This window comes from Nyctereutes procyonoides, unplaced genomic scaffold (assembly GCF_905146905.1).
Source record: "Nyctereutes procyonoides isolate TBG_1078 unplaced genomic scaffold, NYPRO_anot_genome, whole genome shotgun sequence".
NCBI lineage: Eukaryota > Metazoa > Chordata > Mammalia > Carnivora > Canidae > Nyctereutes > Nyctereutes procyonoides.
Window position 1 is genome coordinate 46,221,162 of NW_026575049.1, and position 17,086 is coordinate 46,238,247.

General features: G+C 45.6%; 1 protein-coding gene across 1 annotated transcript in view; it reads right to left on the reverse strand.

The window, feature by feature from the left end:
- The window catches only part of FER1L5 (fer-1 like family member 5), a 52,033-nt gene extending 38,414 nt beyond the window's left edge, over nucleotides 1-13,619 (reverse strand). Inside the window, exons 1-9 of the mRNA XM_055328512.1 lie at nucleotides 13,535-13,619; nucleotides 11,009-11,061; nucleotides 10,310-10,401; nucleotides 9,489-9,597; nucleotides 7,594-7,648; nucleotides 7,031-7,140; nucleotides 4,733-4,861; nucleotides 3,627-3,689; nucleotides 2,848-2,898 (exon numbers count right to left, since the gene is read on the reverse strand). Coding sequence (XP_055184487.1) covers nucleotides 2,848-2,898; nucleotides 3,627-3,689; nucleotides 4,733-4,861; nucleotides 7,031-7,140; nucleotides 7,594-7,648; nucleotides 9,489-9,597; nucleotides 10,310-10,401; nucleotides 11,009-11,061; nucleotides 13,535-13,619 — 747 coding nt within the window. The remainder of the gene's footprint in view (nucleotides 1-2,847; nucleotides 2,899-3,626; nucleotides 3,690-4,732; nucleotides 4,862-7,030; nucleotides 7,141-7,593; nucleotides 7,649-9,488; nucleotides 9,598-10,309; nucleotides 10,402-11,008; nucleotides 11,062-13,534) is intronic.
- Nucleotides 13,620-17,086: the final 3,467 nt, after the last annotated feature.

Consider the following 17,086-nt stretch of genomic DNA (forward strand, 5'->3'; position numbering starts at 1 on the left):
CATATGATCTACTCAATCTACTTTTACATATTTACCCAAGAGAAATTAGATTAAGAGTCATACATCACCATTACAGCAGGTTTACTGTAACAGCCCAAAACTGAAAATGATCTAATGTCCATCAAAAGATGAGTGATACAAAGATGTATCACAAATCGTGATACTTCTATGAATGGAATACTACTCAGGAATGCAAAGGAATGAATTACTGACACATGCAACAGACAAGGATGAATCTCAAAATAATTATGTGGAGTAAAAGAAGCCAAACAAAAAAGGGAATGTGTCATATTATTCCATTGACATAAAATTCTAGAAAATGCAAACCAAGCTATAGTTATAGAAAGCAGACTGGTGGTTGCCTGGGGCTGGGAGGGAGTGGGATGGGGGTGAGAGGGAAGATTAACAAATGGGTACAAGGAAATTTTTGGAGGTGATAGAAATGTTTGTTATCTTGATTGTGATGATGGCTTCACAGGAATACACATATTTTAAGAGGACTGTATGTCAATAAAGCTGGAAAAGAACCAAACCAAACCCAGGCCCCCATAATGAAGCAACAGATCCAGGCAGTGATCATCAATGGCTATTGACAACATAGAAAGAGAGACCAACAGATGTTCTGTGCCTCCTGCCAAAGTCATTTTGCCAAATAATGGACCCAAAATCTAGCAAGCCTCTAGATCACAAACAGCTGGGCAGAAGGACATGTGGAATGATCCTCTGGAGATGCAGTCAGCAAATCAGATTGGAGAAAAACTCTACAGGACAAACTATCTGGTTTCTTTAACAAATTACCTGGGGGATGTGGGTGGGGGAAAGGGCAGGACCAGCAGAATCCGAGAGACCTAAAAATATGTTTTAACCAGCTGCAATGTATGCGCCTGGTTTGCATCCTATTTTGAACAAACCATGAAAGGAATTCATAAGATGATTAGGGGAATTTGAACACTGGCTAATATTTAATACATCAATTATAAAGGTTTTAGAATGTGAGTGATAATTACACTTGGTTGTGCTTAATAAAATATTTCTGTTTTAGAAATACATACTGAAATATTTAAAAATAAAATGATATGGTGGCCGAGGTTGGGTTCAAAATAACCCAGTGGGTATGGGAAGTGGGCCAGGTGTAGAGAAAACACCACTGGCAGTGAATTAGTGAAGTTGAGTGATCAGTATGTGGGAACTCAGGATACTATTCTGCTTTTGTGTATGTTTGAAATTTTCCAAAGAAATATATTTTTTTAAAGGGTCACTTTTTCTCCCATGTCTATAACTCACTTGTTTAAGATTTTATTTATTTATTTGAGAAAGAGAGAGAAAAAAAAAAGAAAGAGAGAGAATGGGGGGAGAGGCAGAAGGAGAAGGAGAGAATCTCAAGCAGACTCCCTGCTGAGCATGGAGCCCAATGCAGGGCTCAATCTTATGACCCCGAGACCATGATCTGAACCAAAAATTAAGAGTCAGATGCTCAACCGACTGAGCCACCCAGGCACCCCTCATGCTTATAACTTATTTAACGGTTCATACCATTGGTCATTGTCTGGCTATTGTAGTCTTTTTTGAAAGCACAATATTTTTTACCTCCTGCCACCTAACGTCTCTGGAATCTCTCAATCTCTAAGCCTATGATGATTTTTAAAAGAATATTTTATTTATTTGAGAGAGAGAGAGAGCGCAAGTGCAAGAGAGAAAGAGCATGAACATAGAGGAAGAGGGAGAAGCAGACTCCCTGATGAGCAGAGAGCCCCACGGGGGCTCGATCCCAGGACCCTGAGATTATGACCTTAGCCAAAGGTAGATGCTTAACTGACTGAGCTACCCAGGTGCCCAGCCTATTTGCTTCTTTAAAGGACAGGTCATGACTCTTCATGTGCTTATTACAAGTCATGAGAAAGAAACCTTACTCTGATTTGTCTTAAATGTGCCTTTCCCAAGATGGAAGCCTTTTTTAGAGGCTGCCAGATTTAGCAAAATAAAATATAGATGCCAATTTAAGTTAGAACTGCTGATAAGTGATGACTTCATTTTTAGTATACATACATCCCCTGAAATATTTTGTGAGGACCCATGCAATATTTCAGGCATTTTTATTTTTATTTTTTTAATTTTTATATTTTTTAAGATTTTATTTATTTATTCATGATACACACACACACACACACACAGAGGCAGGCTCCATGCAGGGAGCCTGATGTGGGACTGTATCCCGGGACTCCAGGATCACGCCCTGGGGCAAAGGCAGGCGCCAAACCGCTGAGCCACCCAGGGATCCCGCATTTTTATATTTAAAGAGTATCTGTTGTTTAAGCTTTAAATGTAATGAGGCATCCTGTATTTAATTTGGCAACTCTACCTTCTCCCAATCTTCCTGGATTTGGAGGATCTTTTTTAGCCCTTCATGACTATGTCACCTTTCCTCATCTCTCAGCCTGTGTCTTTCCAAAGCAAACCTTTTTACTCTGTTCTCATAGGTGGCAATTTTCTCTGTTTCTCTGCCTTTTTGGATCTTCTGCTTCCATTCCCTCGAGGCAGAGATTTGGAGTGTGTCCATAATTATAAGTGTGGGGAATTTAGCATGGCACCCAACTTTTAAATGGGTACATAAATGGTACACACTTTCATCCTTACAATGACTCTGTGATTTGAGTCTATCATTATTCCCATTGTATAGATGAGGAAGTAGAGGTTCTGAAAAACTTAAGTCAACCCAGTTGGTAGGTGGATCCAAATCTGGATATTTCTGCATGAAAATTCAAATTTTTGCCCATCGACTTGGGCATGGAGCCCATGGTAGGTCTCTATAACTGTGTCATCAAACCTCCTCCTTCATCCAGGGCTCACTTGGAATCTCCCGATCTCTGCATTGAATCTCATCAGTGTGGAATTCATCACCTGCAGGGTGGTTCCAGAAATATCTCAGTTACTCATATTCCCCATTTCCCCCACTCCCATGGGAAGAATTGTAAGGACACATTTGGGATTCTCTAGGATTTACTCGATGCTTCCTAGTGGCCCACACTTTCACATAGTTTTTCTCATTTAATTCTCAGAGGTACCCTGTGAGGGTCAGAATTTTAGTTCCATTTTACTGATGAGGAGATTGATCAGAGGGTCCAATTCATCTGATGAACCCAAAGGTCGGCCCAAAGCAGTGTTGCACTCAACTTTTTCCACTGCACACTGTCCTGATCATTTCCCATGTCCCTGTGTTCCTGAGAACATGTACACTCTTCAAGGGAGAGGCCTTCTTTTTCTCCTTAGGCCTGTGTTGGGCACATGGGAGGCACCTGATAAACACACATTCACCACTGTTACCAGGCTCCCTCTGGTTGGGGAATGGAATGTCCCATGTTGAGGGGACCTTTGAGGGGTCCTTTGGTCCATGAGAATCCTGTCTGTTTTCTTCACTTTGGGGCCCACTTTAGGGCCTAACAGTTGGCATTCCATAAGATTTGTTGAATGAACGAATAGGGAGTCAGGGCTGCCAGGAAGTGACAAAGGCCATGGATGATGTGCCTTGGGGTCAGAAGGGTGGCTCTAAGGGTGGGGCAGGGGAGCTGAAGTCCTTCCCAGAATTGAGGTGGGACAAGAAAGTGGGCCCATCTTGTTTAGCTCCTCACCTGGATTAAGATGGTCTCATCAAAGAACTTAGCAGGCACCTCATGAAAATTCTGGAAGAAGATCTGAAGCAGAGACAATGGGAGTAGGGGTTGGATGATATTCCTTCCACCACTTTACCTAGGGGCTCAGTAAGCCTGAAGGCTAAGAATAGCATGCTTCTTCCCCAGCTCTTGCCCATTTCACACTCATGCTCCTCCTCCAGAAGCAGAGGCCTGCCCAGCTCCTGGAGGGTATTCTGCTGGGGTAGAGGGCAGGGGCAGGGGATCCCAGGAACATCTGTCATGAGTGACCCAAGGCCCAGCTCACTGTGCTGGGATGGAGACCCGAGCCTCTGCCTCCTTGTAGACAGTCCTGTCAGCCCATTGCACCCCTAGCCCCTGCTGCAGCCAGAACCCTCTTTCCCAAATGCAAACTCTGCCCCATCGTTCTCCACTTAAGTCCCTCCGTGGCTGCCAGGTGCCATCTGTGATAGGGTCCTAGAACATTTTGCAGGCTTCCCTCCAGCCACAGCCATACCTACAGTTCTGCCTCTTGTTTCTATGCTTCTGAAGACGCTATTGCTTTTTCCTGAATTTTCTTTTCTTCATAATGTCCCTCTTTCCCTGGTAGACTCTTTCTTCAAGGTTTTGGGAGCCCTTCCTGAGTGCACCCACTCCTCCCTGCTCTCACTGTTTTTTTTTTTTTTTCAATCTCTTATTTATTGGTCTATTTACCAATTAATTCAGCGAGTATTTATGGACTTTCCAACTGTGGTCAGACACAATGGTCTAGCTTAGGGCTTCAGCAGTGACAGGATGTAATGGTCTGGGTCTGCATTTCAAGGATGCATCAACAGCACCCCCAGATCCCTGTTCACCCCAGTATCATGACATTGTCATTGGGTGTGCATTCACAGGCCGATCCCCCCAACAGGCTACTGGCTCCTCCAATGGGAGGTTTCCAATTATTTCATCTGTTTTCCCAGTGCCAGGCAGTGCTTGGCCCTCTTGTAGGTGTTCAGCCAACGTGTGTGGAGGAAGCAGCCTCCCTGCTGCTGCCTGCAGGAAATGCCTAGCCCACTTGGCCCAAGTGCCCCATTCAGTTTGGAAGAGAATGCACAGCCCACCTCATTGAAGAAAGGGTTGTTTCCCATCTTGATCCGCGTGTTGTGCTGGTAGCCTCCGATAACCACCTTCACCACCGGCTTGATGTTGTTACCCATTAGCTGCCGGCCTTCGAACACCTTCACTCGGACCTGGGTGGGGGGAAGACACAGGGGAACCTGAGGCTGGGACCCGGGCCCCCTTCTCCAATAGGCACTCTTCTCTAAAAGAACAAAGTGTTTGTTAAGAGGCATCTACTGCAGATGGAAGGAGAACCCACGGGGAGCTGGACTCCACCTGCCTGAAGATAAAGTCCTAGGAAGGCCGTGGTTCCTTCTGCTTTCTCTTCTGGAAACTGTCCCCTCCACCGCTTTGTCTTTTTCATCTTGTGTACACTGACTGTTTCTCAATTGCTATGGGCTTATTACAGAATATAGGAATGAAGTCTAATCTTTCCCATTTTTTTTAACTTTTGCCTATTATCTTTTTAGGGAATGGAGAATTTTAAAGTTCCATGCAATTGAATCTATGATCTGTGATTTGCTCTCTGATTCATAGTTTCTTCTTCCCCTTTATATACTTTACTGGGACTCAGTCAAAGGGCTACAACATCTGAGCCTAGAACTAGAAGGCAGGAAGTGCAATGCAGAGCCCAGGAAAGACCCCATGGCTGGCTGAGGCTTAGGGGGAGAAAGAACTGGATTTGGCAGTGGCTAGCAGGGCACAGGCATGGGAGTTTGTCATCTGCTTGTAGGTAGTAAACAATATATGGCTTTCCCAGTCCAGGCTGTGGATCGGCCTTTCTTTGTGAGGCCTCCTGTGTCTCCAACAAGTCCAGAGACCCTTCAGGGGTCAATACACATGCAGCTACTGGATCCTCAGAGACCACGGTGGGCCAAAACAGGCAAACAGGTCGCATGTCAGAATTTTGCCCTAACTTCTAGTATATAGGAAGGACAGTGATTTGGACACAGTGACCTTTTATCTTGAGCATACTAGCCTGGTGCCCAGAGGGAAAGGAAAGGAAAGTCTTCCAAAGGAAAAACAGCATGTGCAAAGACCTTGTGTCTAGAGAGAGTGGCTTGAGAATGGGGACTGCAAGGTGTCCAGGATGCTAGAGCAGGATGAAGAAGGATGGGGGCAGGAGACAGAGCAGCGTGCTGGGATAGACTTCTGTTATCAAGGACCTGCGAAGCCATTGTTAGGAGTTTGGGTTTTGTCCCGAGCACATTAGTGGATCCTCATTTTTCACTTTATTTTATATTTTAATATTATAGTTGACACATGATACATTAATTTCAGGCCTGTAACATAGTGATGTGACAACTATATGTATGTTATACTCACCACAAGTGTATTTATCTTCTGTCATGGATATCCTTGTTTTTAAGGACTTTTTTTTTAAAGATTCCATTTATTCATTTATGACAAACACAGAGAGAAAGAGAGGCAGAGACACAGGCAGAGGGAGAAGCAGGCTCCATGCAGGGAGCCTGATGTGGGACTCAATCCTGGGTCTCCAGGATCACACCCCAGGCTGAAGGTGGTGCTAAACCGCTGGGCCACTGGGGCTGCCCTATTAAGGACATTTTAAAGCAGGTGCATGGCATGGTTAAGAAGGACATCTTTGAAAGACCACTTTGACTGAAGGATGGACAGGAGAGAGCTGGAGGCTGGGACTTTAGGAGGAGCCTATGAGGTGGTCCAGGGAAGCCATAGTGGTGGTTCAGCCCGGGGAAATGAAATGGTGATGGAGTGGTGGGGGCATTGGGTGAAATTAAGAGCTGGGACTTAGTCATCGACTGGATGCAGGGGGTAGGGTGAGGAAGAAGGCAGTCAAGAATGATACCCAATCTCCTGGACAAGTGGCAGGCTGGGGAGCAGGCAAAACCATAGCAGAAATTATTAGGTTACAAAGCTACAGATCAGAGGGAGTTGGTAAGCCATGAGATGAGGGTTCCAGAAGTCATGGTGGGAGCTCTCCTCAGCCTCTTCCATGTAGCTCATTTTGCCCTGCATGTGGCTAGCCTTGTGTTGCCAACAATCCTGAGGAGTACTCCAGGCCTTTTGTTCTGCCTTCGCAGCACTTGCCAAGGCCTGTTGGTGTACAACAGCCAACAGCGCCTCCTATTGCTTCAGTGGAGTTGTCTCTGGCTTAGGATTCCCGCAGAAGTGGCTCAGAATGGTCCCAGAGGATCAGGGAGTGCAGTGAGGCTCCGAGGACATGTAGCTCTGGTCCTCTGCCATGACCTTGTGGAGAGATGGGGATGGCCTGGGATCACAATGAGAATGTCAGGTGAATCAGCTCAGGAGGTCCTCACCTGAAAGTGCTGAGGCTTTGTGGACAGAGCCACAGGCATGGCGTAGCTGGGGACCATCAGTTTCTGCCTGGCCGTCTCTCGGGTACTTAGGCCTAGGAGGTCGCCATCGCCTGGGGAAACAGTCTGGGTGAGGTCTCAGAGGCTGGGGCTCAGAAGGCTTTGAAGCACTATGCCCATTTCATTGTTCTATCCTTAGTGACTAGCTTCTGACTAAAACCATGGCCAAAAGACCTCAAAAGGGGTACATGTCCTCCCCAGAACATTCCCATGGGCCCCCTCCTACCCTCAGTAACCCTAGGCCCTACAATCTACATGTAGGGGCTCTTCGAAAGGTCATCCTTGTTTCCTTTTGCAGCCCACTGGAGGCTGGGCCTCATATCTAGAGATGACAAGTAGAAATACTGTGGGGGGAAGATGCCTCAGCCAGGCATCTGAAGATCTGGCCTCTAGACCCTAACCTGATCACAGTCCTTCTGTAGGCCTCAAGGGATGGGTCCCAAAGGTCCCAAAGAGCCCACCCAGCTATGCTTGGAGAAGAACAGGGGTAAGCCTCAAGTACATACCTATCTTCTCAATATCCTGGTTTCTCATAAGGGCCACCTGTAGGGTTACAGTGCACTGCAAGGCAAAGATGGTGGGTGGTGGTGGCAGGGTAGTTTGTAGCCAGATCCTGCAATACTTGGCCAAGTCATAACACTGTCCCCCTGTGGGGCCTGTGATGTCTTGGGCAGAGGGAGTTATAAACTGGTGGCAATGGGTTATAGTGGAGGGGATTTGGAGAATAGAGGAGGCACATGGTAGTGGTGGTAACAAGGGAGTACAATGGGGTAGGGAGGAGAGGAAGAGGTGCCTTGGGACCAGCCCAGAACTGCTGATGCCAACATCTCTTCTCCTAGCCTAACATCTCCTGACCTCAGGTGGGGGACTCTTGCAAATACCTCTTAATTGACTTCCTGCCTCCAAGCGCTCTGACTACCCATCCTACTTCTAGATCATCGCCAGAATTGCCCCCTAAACTTTATATAAGTGCCCTAACCAATCAGAGTAAAGTCAAAACTCATCAGCAGAGACCATAAGGCCCTTCACTTTTGGCCCCTGGTCTCAGCTAGTCTCAGCTCTCTTACTACCTTCTTCACATCCTCCCAATCCCTGTATGCCAGCAGCATAGCAGCCCACCTTCCCTGAACTTGCTGCCTGCCTCTCTCCCTCCAGCCTTCAGGCATGCACCTTATACCCTTGCTTGGCATTCTCTTCCTTTCCTATCCATTGGGCAAACTCATGCCCACCGAGAAACTGAGTAAAAAAATGGACAATGACCAGACCTTGTATAAAAATGGTACTCTGACCCACAATGTGTAGCGATCAATTCAGGAAACCAGCCCAATAAATCTGCAGTAACCAACCCAGGAAGCCAGCCTGCTATCTCTAAGTCAGCCTCGTAGGAAGTCAAAGTACTGCTCTAGCAACCAGTCCAGGAAACCAAACAATAGCCCCTGGAAGAGTTGGCCTCAGATTGCCAGGACTTGATTCATAACCAACAGTTTCCCAATGTTTGACCCTTCTTCTCACTTAGAACCAGCAAGAGAAAGCCAAATATACACCACTAACCAATCACAGAGGATGCCCGGTCCTCTTATAGCTCCCCACCACCCACCACCAATAGCCTCCAATCAGGGCACATTGGGAACCACTCCTGCTTCCACTGTGCAGCTTCACCCTTCCTCTGTCTGTCTTTGAGTCTCTGCCAAAGTGCAAGTGATGGTTGGCCGATGCCCTTGCTATAGCCAGCTCTACATAAATAACCTGTGCTTATTCTCCTTTGGTTGGTCTTTGCCTGTTTCTATCTATCTTTTCTTTTCCTTTTTAAAGATTTTATTTATGAGAGAGAGAGAGAGAGAGTACATAAGCAGGGAGAGGGGCAAATGGAGAGGGAGAAGCAGACTCTCTACTGAGCAGGGAGCCCAATGCGGAGCTCAATCTGAGTTCGTGAACTGAGCCGAAGGCAGATGCCTAATGGACTGAGCCACGCAGGCACCTCTGTTTCCATTATCTTAATCACATCCTCTATAAATACTTACATGACCTCCCATGTAGACTCATTCACTTCCTCCTGACTTCAGTGACCTAGCCTTCCTGACCCTTGTGCTGGGGCACTTGTCACTGTGAATGGTGCCTACTCCAGTGGACTGTAGGAGTCATTCAGTTTTGTGTCCAAGCCTGACACAGGTACTGACATCCAATGGACAATTAACTAAATAATCAATCTAAAAGTAAGGATGTAGGGGTGGGAGGATGGGTCGGTGGATGGCTGATGGGATGGAGAAGGTCAGGGAGATGATGGCAGCGTGATGGGGCCTCCTAGGGCAAGAAGTGCTCTCTGGTGGGGGCACTGGGCCTCTGCTAAAGTGGAGTATCCTAGCTTCTCTGGCTGCTCCCACCCTTCCCAGGGCCAACTCACATCTGTGGACATCATGAGATGGTTAAGCAGGGTCAAGTCCTTCACAAAAAGGACCTCACTCGGTTTTTTCACCAAGGGCTGGAGCATTACTGTGGCCAGGCCAATGAACCTGGGGAGATGAAGAGCACATATGAGATCCTGAGCCAGGGGAAAGGGTGTCTTCTGCCCCAGGCATGACTATCTAGTGAGGGTTTTCTCACCTACAGGCTGTGCTGTCCATAGAGAGAGGCTGAAGGAAGAACACAGTGATGTGGAGCATCTCAGAGCATCTCATGTTTCTGAGAACTGACTTTGGGGCTCTGAGCAATGGGTGCCCCAGTTACTGGCTCTGCCCTGCTCAAAACCCTTTCCAGAAGTTCTGTTCCCACACTCCTCCCAAGTGAGAACAGTGCCAAGTAACAGCTGATTGGACCAGAGGGTTGACACCTGATGGGAGCAGGACCAATCAGATTCTCCATCCTAGGAAATTTTGACTTGGGATGCCTTAGCTACAGTCTCAGAGATGTCAGACCCCGCTGGGCACTAGAATGGGGCCACAATAGGAGGCCAGGATTGGGCAGAGAGAAGTAGAGATTTGAGATCCCATGGCTTCAGAAGAGGCAGGATTGCCCCTGGCTTCCCAGGACCCTGGTTCTAATTGCTCTGCACTCTCAGCCTCACCACTCTTCTATAAATATCCCCCCTCTTTTTTTGGCCCCATGAGCTGGCGAGAGTGGGTTCTGGTCCTTGCCACCTGAGTGAGTCACAGATTCGAGCCAGGAGATGCAGCATGTGCCATAGCTTTGGTCAGAGAGCCAGCCTCTTGCCTTTCTCTGCCTCACCTGTCTTTCTTTATTGAGCCCAGGTCCCGAAGGATGATTTGCAGAAAAGAGTCGTTTTGTAGGGGGCGGTCCCAGAGGTGCCAGATTAGGGTCTATGGGAGGCACAGAGAAGTCAGCATTCTTTCCCCACCCTCCCCTTCCCAACCTTCTAGAAAATGAGGAAAGATACAGGGAATGGACTGGCGCTGTGTTTCTCTTGAACTGAGGAACCCCTCTACAGTCTAGTTTCCTAAAAGGATGGCATTAGCTACCTTTCACCAAGATGCTGAGCATCCTACCTGGGCTCTGCAGTGTAACTGCAATATCATGGGTGTGTCAGTAGTTAAGGGGTTTAGGGACCCAGCACAGGGGTGGGGGACATCAACGGATGGAAGATAAGAGTGATCCTGCGCAGGGAGCCCTGTCTCTGCTTCAGGTTTCTGGGAACATCAGGATGGCCAGGTTGGACAAGATGAACCATATCATGGTCCACTGCGAGAGTGGAGAAGAAGGGTCAAGAACAGCTACAGGTAGATGTGGCTGCTGTGGCTCTCCGGCCCAGCTTGGGGGCTACTCCTAGGCCAAAATGCCCTAGCCTTGGGAAAAGCTTGTGCCACGCCACTTCCTGTCCTCTCCCTAGAATTCTAAGCATGGCCAGGACCCAGCCTCACTCTTGGGGTTGTCATTGCTTCTTTTGGGGTTTGTCCTGGTGGGTTTTACCTCATTCCATGTGGGGTTATTCCCTTCCACTTCATGAGTTCTCTTCTTGACATCTGCAAAGATACCAAGGGGCTGTCATTGGTGGTAGGAAATATTTCAAAGTCTAGGTTTAAGTGTGGTAAAGAGAGGTAGGACTCCAAGAAAACTTCAAGTCTATGTTGGCAGATGTGATATGGCACTGATTCTTACTCTGGGGATTTCAAAATTTCTCACTTTTTCTAAGAGTAACATCATTCCATGTGACAGATAATGTCTTCACTTCATTTTTTTTTTTTTTTTTGGTTCCTAGCCATCTTGCAGCCAGGTGGTGACTCATGACTCATCCTGGCTAATGCAGTGTGGGAGCGATTTTCACCACTGCCAAGACTGGCTCCTAAAATCTCCTATTGATGTTTTCTACTCCCCATTCCACACATCTACTCTCACGATCTCCTGGCAGGGTGGTACCAGGATGACTTTGGAGCCACAAGCAGCAAACAGCTGGTCCCTAAACCACTGCTTGCAGGAGCCGCTCAGGATTGTTGCCCCCTTGATGCAGGACTTGGTGTGAGCAAGAGGTAAACTTTTATTGTGTTAAGGCATTGAGATTTATATATTTTTAAAGATTTTATTTTATTCATGAGAGAGACACAGAGAGAGAGAGGCAGAGACATAGGCAGAGGGAGAAGCAGGCTCCATGCAGGGAGCCTGATGTGGGACTTGATCCCAGGATCCCGGGATCACAACCACTGAGCCACTCAGGCGTCCCAAGGCATTGAGATTTAAAGATTTATTTGTTACCAGAGCAAAACCTAGTGGACTCCCAAACACCTCTAATGGATTAAAAATTCCTCATCCACTAAAAGTCCCCTCCTCCAAAAATATCTTTAACAAAGAACAACCAATAGCCCTGCAAAGAACCTCTAAATTGCTAAATTACTTTGAGATTCTTCCCAAGGAAAGAATGTGAAAAAGGAGGAAACAGAGTGTGTGCAAGCAGGTACCTGTTGGGTAGTCTGAAGGGATGCAGGGTAGTGGATGGTATATGGGGGAGGAAGGGCTCAGAAAGGTGAAAAAGGAATAAAAAAATATCAAACAAACATTCAATTATATTAATTTGTAGGTAAGGGACACCTGGGTGGCTCAGTGGTTGAGCATCTGCCTTTGGCTCAGGTCATGATCCCAGGGTCCTGGGATCAAATCCCGCATCGGGCTCCCCGCAAGAAGCCTGCTTCTCCCTCTGCCCGTGTCTCTGCCTCTCATGAATAAATAAATAAATAAAATCTTAAAAAAAAAAGAATTTGTAGGTAAATCTTTGGGCAAACCTAAGAGTCTGGGATTTAGGTATCTTGTAAGAGCTATCTCAGGGAGAAGAAAGATCACGCCCTTGGGATGGTAGGAAAGAAGGCTGAAATCAGGCTGTTCCTGGCTCACTGAACGTCCACTATGCCTCTCTAAACCTGTACCTGGGGAGTTGCCCCGTGAGTCCAGAGTCCCAAATGTTTACTCTCCCGAGGGGTATTGTCACATTCCAGGAGCACAGTTCCCCAAACCAGAAAAAAAATTAAGAAACTTTATTTTTTATTCATATCTGCTATAGAAACAACCGTGCCTTCTTTCTGTTGACCCCAATTTTCTCACTCCCTGCACGTGCTGGGAAACCTCATTTGCCTGTATCTACCTCCCCCCTACTTGCTATCAAAAGACTGTCCACTTCTCTTGTTCCTTTCCTGTTCCCAGCTCTGTGATATGCAGACACGCTTAATCTCTTTTGTGTTGCCTCCTAAATCCTTTTGAACACCCCTCACCCCTGCCAACTTTCTTGAACACTTTTCCTTACCAAAAAAAAAGAGAAATGGAGACAATAAATCTTGCCTCATGGGGTTGTTGTGAGGACCAAAAATCATTATGTTTATGGAAAGGCTTTGTTGGTTGTAAATATCACTCATAGGGCTCAAACAGTTATTACTGGGGGTTATATAAGAGCTGTATATATATTATCCTTTAAAATCCTCACATCAAGGGGTACCTGGTAGCTCAGTGGTTGAGCATCTGCCTTTGGCTCAGGTTGTTATGAGGGTCCTGGGATCGAGTCCTGTCCCTGTGAGGAGCCTGCTTCTCCCTCTGCCTATGTTTCTGCTTCTCATTCTGTGTCTCTCATGAATAAATAAATAAAATCTAAAAAAAAAAAAAACAAAAAACAAACAAACAAAAAAACCAACCCTCACATCAAGCCTATGAAGCAGGTACTTTTTTTTTTTTTTTAAACTCAATGTGTGGCTCAACTCTAGTTCACTGAAGCAGCTCAGGAAGTATTAATCTTCTCTTTTCCCTGTGGCCATTCCCCTAGAAGAAATGGCAGAAATGTCAAGATAGGAGAGATAATGGCAATAAAGCTAAGGTTTGAAAGAACTGGGTGATGTCTACTTTGCTCCTCTGTCACACAGGGCATCTTTTACAGAGGAGGACACCCATAAGTCTACTTTTTCACTGAATGTATGTTGCCTCTAGGGGCTTGTCATTTCCGTCCAGGAGCCTTGCTCTCACCTCGGAAGTAGGCAGACATGCAGGGTCTGGGCGGGGGGCTGAGGGGTGGGTTGATCTTGGCTGACTCCACAACAAGCTGCAGCATGTCCTCTAATTACTCCCCTCCCTCCCTCTGCAGCAGAGCCTCCTTCTTGGAGCACCTTGGTCCAACGTTCTCCCAGGGCTCATGGGGTGAGGAGAGCGCCAGGCCAGTTGCTTAGCGGTAGAGGTGATGTCACAAAGGTGAGTGGTTCTTGGTTCTGGAGAGGAATGGAGGGGAACGACAGGAGGAAGTCACAAGGAGTCTGAAGCCAGTGGCTTGAGGTGACTAGGCCTGTACAAGCCAAAAAAAAATGGCTGCTTTGCGTTTCCTCTTTCTTTTTCTTTTATTCTCACTGACCCTCTGATTGAAATCAGATCAGGTGTAAGGGTAGTGTTTCCTCTTCATATAAATAAGCAAGTTATCTGGAATGAATCATTGCCAAAGTTCCACAATTTAGATGAGAAAATCAGAGAAGCAAGGTGATACAAGAAAAGGAATGGGGAAATCAAAGACCACTTCAAGGACAACTCAGGGGAAGCCCTTCCTTTTTTTTTTTTTTTTTTTTTAAGATTTTATTTATTTCTGAGAGACACAGTGAGAGAAGCAGAGACATAGGGAGAGGGAGAAGCAGACTCCCTGCAGGGAGCCTGATGCGGGACCCAATCCCGGGACCCTGGGATCATGACCTGAGCTAAAGGCAGATACTCAACCCTGAGACACCCAGGCATCCCCAGGAAGCCCTGTGTAATGCATAAGCAAATATGTAGGCCTCCTTTTTTTTTTTTTTTTTTTTGAGAGGGAGAGTGAGTGAGACAGTGGGGTGGGGCGGGGGGGCGGGGGAGAGAGTCTTAAGCAGATGCTGTACTGAGCATGAAGCCCAACGTGGGGCTCGATCTCACAACCCTGAGATCAGGTCCTGATCTGAGCTGAAACCAAGAGTCAAGGACGCCTGGGTGGCTCAACAGTTGAGCATCTGCCTTCAGCTCAGGGCATGATCCTGGAGACCCGGGATCAACTCCCACATCGGGCTCCCTACATGGAGCCTGCTTCTCCCTCTGCCCACGTCTCTGCCTCTCTCTCTCTGTGTCTTTCATGAATAAGAAAATACAAATCTTAAAAAAAAGAAAAAAGAAACCAAGAGTCAGATGGTCAACTGACTGAGCCACCTAGGTGACCCAGGCCTCCTTTTTTCTAAAGGAAGACTAAGTTCAGATATTAGTCTGTCGTTAACAAGGAGAAATCAGCTTTTCAATTAATGAGCTTTTATGCCAGCTGACTTGTAAGATTAAAAAAAAAAAATCTCAATGTCAATAGTTTTGCTGTGGCATCTTGATTGCTCTCAAGGCCCCTGTAATGAGGATGGATCTCAGTCATTTGCTCTTGTCTTGTCCACATGAAGGCTTTTTCTGCTTCAGATTTGAACATTGTATAAATTATATCTTATCCAATAGTTGGTGTGAAGATTAATGGATGTTTAAAAAATGTGTATTAGTTGATGAAACAATTGAAAAGTAAGCTTATACCTTCTAAAGATGCATGGCTTTCGAAGACCAAGAAGCTGCATTTGGGATCTTGGTGCTACAATTGTTTTCTGGTGCAGCAGATCTAAAAAGAAAAACTTCTTTCTGACAGTTTTTCTCGAAATCTAAACACAACCCTAAACAAAGCATTATTCACAAACCCCAAACTAAGCATCATTACATAAAATGCAAATCCATGGCTTCCCTTTCCCTGGAAAGGGAAAGGCTAATGGATTTGACTGCATAAAATTTTAAATTCCTGTGTAGAAAAATATAACTTTTTTTTTGAAAAATATAACTTTAAAGACAATCACAAAGTAGGGAACATGTACAACATACTTCGTGTCTGAAAGGTTATTAGCCTTTTTAGTGTGAGCATTTTTAAAATATACATTTTTAATGATTTTATTTACTTATTTATCCTTTTCAGGGAGGAGGGGCAGAGGAAGAGGGAGAGAGAGTCTCAAGCAGACTCCAAGCTCAGCATAGGGCCCAACATCGGGCTCAATCTCATGACCCTGAGATCACAACGTGAGCCTAAACCAAGAGTTGGACACTCAACCAACTGTGCCTCCAGGCATCTCTAAGATTTTATTTTATTTTTTAAGTAATCTCTACATCCAATATGGGACTTGAACTCATGACCTCAAGATCAAGAGTTGCATGTTCTATCTACTGAGCCAGTGAGTCATCCCTACTGTGAGCTTTCATAATTCGATGAGAAAAAGGTGAATATTCCCAAGGAAGATGGGAGACAGTTTATAACAGGTGATTGCCCAAATGGACAAAAAAATATGATACAGAAAAAAATCAGTCTTTAATAATCAATGAGATACCATTTATCACTTTGCCAAATTGAATTCAAAAGCTGAAAAAAGGAATGCCTGTGTGGCTCAGTGGTTGAGTGTCTGCCTTAAGCTCAGGACATGGTCCTGGGATTGAGTCCCACATCGGGCTCCCTGCAGGGAGCCTGCTTCTCCCTTTGCCTGTGTCTCTGTCTCTCTCTCTCTCTCTCTCTCTCTCTCTCTCTGTGTGTGTCTCATGAATAAATAAATAAAATCTTTAAAAATAAAAACAAAGCTGAAAAAAAAAAGTAAAAAAATTCAAGCCTGAGGCGTCTGGGTAGCTGTTAGTTAAGCACCTGCTTTAGCTCAGGTCGTGATCCTAGGGTCCTGGTGGGCTCCCTGCTCAGCCGGGAGTCTGTGTCTCCCTCTCACTCTGCCTGCTGCTCCCCTCTCTTGTGCTCTCTCTCTCTCTCTTTTTAAAAAATTCAAGCCCATTAGTAAGCAAAGAAATGCAAGAAGATATCATTTATCACTTCCCAAATTAGAAAAGAATAAAAGAATAGTAAGGCTGATGTGCTGAGGAGGGAACAGGGGCAAAGGGAAGATACGAATCCCTATACAGCACTAATGGGAAAATAAATAGAAAAACAGCAGAAACCTGGTCAGGATAAGAATCAGGGGGAGAGAATAAATGGTGGGAGATATGGGGCAGGTACTGTTCATTTTGGGTCATTTCTTCTAGTATTAACCTCTATGTTTCTAAATAGCATCCCTTGAATTTTTCAATTTGAGACACTGGCTATTAAGTCAGCTCTTACCCCATCCCTCATTCCTTCCTGCCTCCCAGCATCTCTCTCCCCAAACTCCCCATTCATCACTTTCAGACATTGCTTTTACTGTTTATCATGCATGTGAGGAGTTTAGCTTTCTCTCCCTCTGCCTTTCCTGCATACTCTTCTCCCAATTACACCTCATCTGGGGACTAAATCTACATTCAATCTTGCCATTATTATGATGATGTATATTGTTTCACTGTAGATCAAGTATTACACAGTTGACTTTTGAACAACACAGGGTTTTTTTTTCCATGAAGAGTATTGTATTGTTTATACATGTGAAGTTTCAACCTTCAAGAATAAAATTCAGGAAATTTGATTCCTTAATCATAAAAACTTGCTTTACGCATTATTTATATGTTGCCAAAGTCAATAGCCATACAAAACAT